Consider the following 7258-nt stretch of genomic DNA (forward strand, 5'->3'; position numbering starts at 1 on the left):
TCATGAGAGCACAGCCCCCGCCCTGGGAGAGACGGGCGGCTGGAGCAGGGGAAGGCAGGGCTCAGGCTGGGCCCGCCACGCCTAGCTGCCCTTACTGTGCAGGTGGGGAAACTGAGGCACGGAGGCCTCCAAAGGTCCCCAGTACCTCAGTCAGGGGCAAGGCCGGGTCCCAGGCCCCCACCCTTCCCACTCTGCCTGCTCTGGGGTGCCAGGGCCAAGTGGCCGTTACCTTCTTGTACACAAGGTCGATGGGGCAGCCGACGTTGATGTCCACAAAGTCCACCTCAATGGCTGCACACTTGGTCATGGTGTCAGGGAAGGCGCCCTCCAGCTGTGGCAGGTGGCACAGTGGGTGGCAGGTGAGGGGCCAGTTCTGATTGTCCCTGCCTGGCCCCATGCCAAAGCCATCGGTGCTCCGAGGTGCATCAGGCTGGTGTCCCCAGCCCCTCACTGAAGCAAGAGGGGTCTGGGAGGTGACCGAGCCAGGCCTGGGATCCAAGAGAGCGGACCCTGAACCTTGCTCCAAATCTTGGCAGCCTAAGCCCCTCTTCCCTCTCTTCCTCCCTCGCCTGCGGCGGCACCGACCTGGACACCAAAGATATCCTCGCACTGGTGGCGTTTGAGCAGGGCCCACTCAGACGTCTGGCCCTGCAGCAGGTTGGTGCAGACAGCCATCTCCCCGCACGTCACGTCGGCCCCGAAGCGCTTACAGATCCGCCGGAAGGGCAGGTTCCCACACTGGGGTGGCGGGGAACACGTGCGTGTGAGGGTGTGACAGGCAGGGGCCCCAGATTTCCACCCCAGCCCTGAGACCAGCAGGTACTGGGCACTTAGCCCACCCCACACAGGCCCTACCGTGGTGAGGGGGGCCAGGTACAGTTTGCCACTGATGTCGAGCTGGAAGGAAGAAAAACACAGCTAGCCTCCAGCCTCTACCCCGATTCGCAGGGCCTCCCTTCTCCCCACAATCTAGAACACGCCCTGCTCCGCCCAGCTGGCTGGGCGCCCTTCCACCTCTGGGCCTCTGCACGTGCCACCAGCCCCTTTGTGGGAAACATTCCTTCCTCCACGGTCTCTACTGGAGAGCTTCTACTCAGCCACCAAAACCCCAGGCCCAGCGCCCCAGCCCTGACTCTCTGGGGCTGAGAGCGTGTGTTCGGCGCCTTCTGCCCCCCACACTGCTAGTGTCCTCAATGGGCAGCCTGAGACACATACCTGCCTCTTCTCACAGGGCCGCAGCCTGACTATGTCTTCATCCGTCAAAGGCCCACAGGTTTGCACAGGGCTGCCGGGAGGGGGGTTGGTGCCTGGCTCCAGGGGGGCCTGCTGGGTGTCACAGATGTCCTGCCCTGGGGCACCCTCAGGGACTGTGGCAGGAGGGATGGGGCCTGGCAGGTGGCCCTTGCCTAGCTGGCGTAAGGCCTGCTCAGCACGCTCAAAGTGGACCTGACGCTTTCGCAGCTGCTGCTGCAGCGCTTTGTCTAGGCCGTTGCGAACGGGAGGGGCCTGGGCCACCTCCCTCTGCACCAGATTCTGGCCCTCGGGCCCCAGGTGGGCTCCAGCGAAGCGGCAGGTCACACCATAGGGGCACCTGCCGTAGGTCTCGAACAGTACACAGCAGGGGCCCAGGTCAGCAGGCTTGGTCTCCAGGTAGCGGCCCACATCATGCAGGAAGCGGCAGCGGTCGCCAAAAAAACACTTCGTGGCCGATTCCTGCAGGGAAACAGAGGCAGTGAGGGAGGACAGGGAGAGGCTGGGGTAGCCAGGCTTTGAACCTCAGATGCCTCCCCTCCTGTGTGTGCTTAGGCAAGTCAGTAACTGTGCCTCACAGCCAGGCTTCGAACCTCAGATGCCTCCCCTCCTGACTGTGTGTGCTTAGGCAAGTCAGTAACTGTGCCTCAGTTTCTTCACCTGGAAGATGGGTACACTGACAACATTTATGTCATAACATCGTGAAAACTGAACGGAGGACAGAGAGGCTCAGACCAAAGGCCTCTGAGACGTTCTGGTGACACTGACACTCACCTGGACCAGGGAGGGGCAAAGCCTATTCTTGTCATAGTGGTTAGGCTTCACGTGGGGCCGGCCCTTGTTCTGGCCCCGGGCTCTCTTCTGAGCCTGAGGCTGCTCCCTGGGCTCAGCTGCCTCCTCTGTCTGCCCATCTCCCACCTGCCCTTCTTCCAGTCGGATCCGCTTGGCCTCAGGCTCAGCCAGGTCACAGCCATCAGGATCTCCTGCGTCGGTTTCCTGGCTGGGCTTCTCCTGACCTCTGGCTTCCAGAAATTTGTGGAACTGCTCCTTGGTGGTGAGGTATCTGCCGGCAAAGGGAAAGGAGGACTTGTTTAGGAAGTCCCTCCCCTGAGTTCAAACTCAATGAACACTAAGGAAAGGGACAGAGAACACTTGCCTCTGATCACATGATTCCGATGAGCAGCTTACTACCTAGAACCTGCCAGCTGCCAGCCTGGGAGCACCTCAAGGCCACAGGCAGGGCATATTTTGTCTCTGGGTCTCCACGACCCAGAGTCAACGTTGAGCCAAATTAAAAGCATTAAACTTGAACATCCCTGTCCCCGTTAGGCTAAAAGAAACTACATGCCCCAGCATGCCTTAGAATGAGAACCAGAGCTGCCACATTTCGCAGCACACCCTTCAGCCCTACAAGCGCCATCCTGCCCAGGGTACTCGTTTTAGACACAAGTCTGAGCCTGTGTAACTGGCTACCCGGAGGTCCCCATGCACCAGTCCCGCCAGACGCTGGGACTACAGTCCCCAGCATGCACTGTGGCCCTCGCCTTAAACCCCGCCCACGCTAGCGTACCCCGTGGCGTCCTTAGTGCATGTGACAGCCTGCAACGTGCGCTCTCTCAGGTCCTGTTGCTGAGGAACTGCCCAGACTAAAGAACCTGCGAGCTTCCCGCCCCGGGCCTGCCCCATCTCCCAGCATGCACCGCTCGGCCGCGCCACGGGCGCCGGGAAGGTCTCGTGAGGTTCCACCGCCCGATCCGGCGACTCACTGAGGTTTAATGGGCGCCACTCCCCGTTCCAGTGTGCCGGATCCTGAGTCGCCGCCGCCGCCATTCTTTGCTGGGGCCTCCGCCGCACTCTCCGCCATCGGCCCCCCTCGCGCCGGCTTCGGAGTGTGGGGGAAGGCCTTCCGGGTCGCGCGTGTGTCCTCCCGCTCGTGCCGGGGAAGTGCGCATGTCCGGGCGCTCTGAGGGACGCCATTGTACGCGCGTCGACGCAGCGGGGGCGGAGCCTGAGCGTCGACGCAGCGGGGGCGGAGTCTGTGGGGGGGCGGTGACGACGGGTCCGGCCTCCGCTGAGCCATCTGCGGCGAATTCGGAAACGTTCGTTGGTCCTCCCGGCGCCTGCTAAGTGGCCTCCCGCGGATCGCAGTCGGGCCACGGAAGTATTTTGTTTTCCTTCTTGGGGTTTTTAAAAATTTAATTCCACTGCTTTTATGCGGGGGCTTTCATCCAACAAATAATTTGTTGAGCACGTGTGTACTAGACGCAGTCCGAAATGCCGGGGATACAGCAGTCAACAAAACAGACCAAAAAAATAATCCCTGCACTTAGAGGAGAAGGCCCACAGTCAACATAATGACTAAGTAAATGATGCCATATGTCGAGCGGTAATGAGGCAGGGAAGGGGAAGCGGGAGGGCCGCTCGGTTGTAATTTTTAATAGAATGGTCAGGGAAAGCTTATTCAGCTGAGAAAGTAACATTTGAGTACTTTTGAAAGAAGCGAGGGAGAGAGACATAGGGATATAGTAGGAAAAGTGTCCAGGTGGCGGGAATAGCCCGTGCAAAGGCCCTGAAGTAGGACCGTGCCTGGCGCGTTGGAGAAACAGCCCAACGTGGTTGGCGCAGTGTGAGTTGCGGGGAGAGAGGACATGAGGACAGAGGGAACGGGGACGGGGCACAGGACCTTGTGGGCTTCTGGGAGGACCTAGGATTTTGCCCTGAGGGAGGTGGGAGGCTCTCAGCCAAGGAGGGCAGAATCTAGTCACTATCTGTGACGGTCGCCAACATGCCTGGTGTGCCCCTCACACTCCCTGTTCCTGGACAAGGCTTGATGCAGCACAGGGTTATCAGGGCCGTGGACTCAGCCTGCCAGGTTCGAATCCCAGCCCTTCCACTGACCAGGTGGAAACGTTTAACTTCTCTGTGCCTCAGTCTCCTCGTCAGAAAAATGGGGCTGATACAAATCTCTCTTTTAGAAATGATGCAGGACAACGCAAATTCCCCTGAGTTGGGAGAGACCAAGCCCAGCACCGAGAGAGAAGGGTTCTTGGCAGAGAGTGTAGAAAGAATTCAAACACACTTCAAAGTTAGAGTCGAAAGGAAAGTTTACTAGAGGAGTAACACTCCATAGACAAAGCGTGGTCTCCTCTCAGAGGCAGAGAAAGAGGGCCTAAGATTCAGAGGGACAAAGACAGTGAGGCCGAGAGAAAGACACAGAGGGACAGAGTAAAGATAGACGGACCCCCAGAGTTTGAGGAATTCAGTTTATATATCATTTTTTAGTTCTTGTGAGTTACAGTTTAAAGACTTTATTTACCCATTTCCTTTGAAATGGACACACAGGAAGGACAGGAGTGTGTGGCGTGAAAAGGCCTGCGGGCAGCTCCCAGCCTTTAATCCACAGGGTCCCTGTGGTTTCAGCCATAGGAAACGAAGGATTTTATTTTTATAGGGCAGCCATTTCAAGACTGTTTTTCCTGCTCCCCCTTCACAGGTGTGGGGAGAGGGGTCGTCAGCAGTCGCAAGAGAAACCTGCCTTCGTTCTGCAGGTGTCCTGGCCTGGCCGCGGAGCCGATCAGCACGTCACAGTCTGAATGTAGCTTGATATAACATTTTAGTTCTCTTACCCTACATTGAAAGATAAGCATTTAAGAAATAACAATCAATAAATGTTAACGACTACTGTTGTTATTACTCTATTACTGTCGTTTGCCCAGAATTACATGAATGCAGTCCTGGGCGGGAGCAACCAATCTCTGAGATGCCCTTGCGTTTCTCTGCTAAACTCGACAAAGCTTCCTCTGGGGAGGGACTGTGCTCCTTGCACAATAGATGGGGAAACTAAGGTGCAAGGAGGGAAAAGATTCGCCTGAGGCCACAACAGGCTCAGAACCAGCTTTTCCAAGACCTGGGAGAAAATGTAAGTGGTGGGGGGCGGGGCAGAGCAGTTGGTCTCCATCTCTGGCCTCGGCTGCCCTCTGTAGGACAATCTGGGAATAAAACGGTGGAATCAGGAATCTAAAACTAGAAGAAACTGCAGCAGTCCTTGAGAGACTTCTTGCCCAGCCTGCCTTACCCACCTCCAGGGACAGGAACTCACTCCTACCCGAGGTGCCCGTCCCATTGCCCAGTAGTCTCCCCTTGTCCCACAGGCACCTCAAACCAGTCTGGGGAGACGACAGGTTAGGAATCTGGCCTTCCCTCTCTGGGCATCCGCCTCCAAGGAGAGCTCTCCCAGGGCTCCCTGGCTCTGCACTGCAGTGGCCTGCCCTGCTCTCTGTAAGGCAATCCAGGAAGGCTTCCTGTAAGGGGGGGGGCGCTATGGACTGACCATCGATAACTGTGGTATTAATATTAACAACATATTAACTGCTTATTATCATTATATTATTTTAACAACAATATTAATTTTTTACCAGTAGGTAAACCCTTATTGAGTACTTCCTGTGTACCAATGAGCCCTTTTCATGCATTAACTCATTCTCTCTCTGACCTTACGTGGAGGGGACAGGCATTCTTCCCACTTTCACCTGAATCCACAGGCTGCAGTGGTCCCTTGACCAGGTGCCATCCTGAGCCAGCGATCGGTGCATCACTCTCCCCTCCCGCCTCTCCCCTGACAGCCTGTCGGTCCCCACGTCCTGCCTACTTTCCCTCTAGAGTCTCTCTCCGGTTTGTCCCTTCTATCACCCCACCTTCCGGGCCTCAATCTCCCATCCTGCCCCCAACGGCCCAGTCTCCCACAGCCCTTTCTAAAACATAGTCTCACCCTGGCCCTCCCCTGCTCCCCTGGCTCCCTATTGCCCCAGCTCCGGACCTGCACGCCCCAGCCCCTGCTGCCTTCCTCTATTGCCCCTGACTCCCTAAACTCAAGCACCGAGTTCATTCCAGACTTCCCATGAGCCAGTCTTACCTCCTGGCCTTCGCATATGCTGTTCCCTCTTCCAGGAAGTCTGTTCCCTTTCCCAGTCACTTTGCTCATTCCACTCACCTCCTCTTCCTCTGGAAGATTCTCTGAGTGGCCCCTGCTAGGGATGGGTCCAGCACTCCCTACAGGCTCTGTAGCTGCCAGAGTGTCCCCTATTCACCCTGATCATCCTGGAGTTACCTGGCCACACACCTATCTTCCCCACTGGACTGTGAACCCAGAGAGAGTGGGAGTTGGGTCCTCTTGGGTCACTCTGTCCCCAGTGCCCAGCACAGGGCCTAGCACACAGTAGGTGCTCAATGAGCACTTCCTGAGTGAATATATCCTATCATGGCTGGGAAAACTGAGGCACAGAAGGGTCGGGTCCTGCTCTAGGGGTCCCATCTTCACTGAGGCTGTGGCCGGTGTCGGAAGCCTTTCCAGAAGTCACCCTGGAGAGTGTGGGGACACTAAGAAAGGTGTACCCCAACCCTGAACCAGATCCGAGGTCATTCTTCAAAGTAGGAAGGAGGCAGGTGGTGCTGGGGCCCCTGAGCGGGTAGGGAGACTGAGGCACCCAGTGGGGGCAGGGCGGGGCTGGGGAGGCGCCCCTGGCGCTCTGCTCGGTCATTAGCCCTCTCTGCCTTTGTCTTGCTCTTTTATTTTTCCTGTTTCTGTCCCAATTTGGGGGGGCTCTTTCTGTATTTCATTCTCTGTGTTTCTCTGCATTTCTCTTTCCTTCTACGTCTCTCATCTCTCTCTACATTTCTCTTTCTTGTGTGTCTCTGCATCTCTCTGGCTCTTTCTCCTCTTCTCTGCCCCTTCCCCCAGCCCCTCCCCTCCATCTCCCCCAGCCCCTCCACTCCATCTCCCCCTGGCCCTCCCCTCCACTTCCCCTGGCCCTCTCTCCATCCCTCTCTGCCAGGCGGAATGGGGTTGGCAGCAGCAAGGCAGGTGCAGCCCGGGCTTGGTGCCCGCTGCTGCCAGGGCCGCCCCGGATTTGTGGCTGTGCCTTCTTTATCTGGGGCTGCAGCTGCCCCTTATCTTCTGGCTTCAGGACACGAGACTGGGATTAGGGCAGCCCGGGGCCAAGGACGTGAG

The 7258-nt window shown here is 57.4% G+C and overlaps 1 protein-coding gene across 1 annotated transcript in view; it reads right to left on the reverse strand.

Moving 5' to 3' along the window:
• The window catches only part of DUS3L (dihydrouridine synthase 3 like), a 5403-nt gene extending 2024 nt beyond the window's left edge, over positions 1-3379 (reverse strand). Inside the window, exons 1-7 of the mRNA XM_025043182.1 lie at positions 3018-3379; positions 2026-2314; positions 1216-1713; positions 856-897; positions 586-738; positions 230-331; positions 96-111 (exon numbers count right to left, since the gene is read on the reverse strand). Coding sequence (XP_024898950.1) covers positions 96-111; positions 230-331; positions 586-738; positions 856-897; positions 1216-1713; positions 2026-2314; positions 3018-3331 — 1414 coding nt within the window. The 5' untranslated portion in view covers positions 3332-3379. The remainder of the gene's footprint in view (positions 1-95; positions 112-229; positions 332-585; positions 739-855; positions 898-1215; positions 1714-2025; positions 2315-3017) is intronic.
• Positions 3380-7258: the final 3879 nt, after the last annotated feature.

Source organism: Pteropus alecto, unplaced genomic scaffold, assembly GCF_000325575.1.
Source record: "Pteropus alecto unplaced genomic scaffold, ASM32557v1 scaffold30, whole genome shotgun sequence".
Taxonomy (NCBI): domain Eukaryota; kingdom Metazoa; phylum Chordata; class Mammalia; order Chiroptera; family Pteropodidae; genus Pteropus; species Pteropus alecto.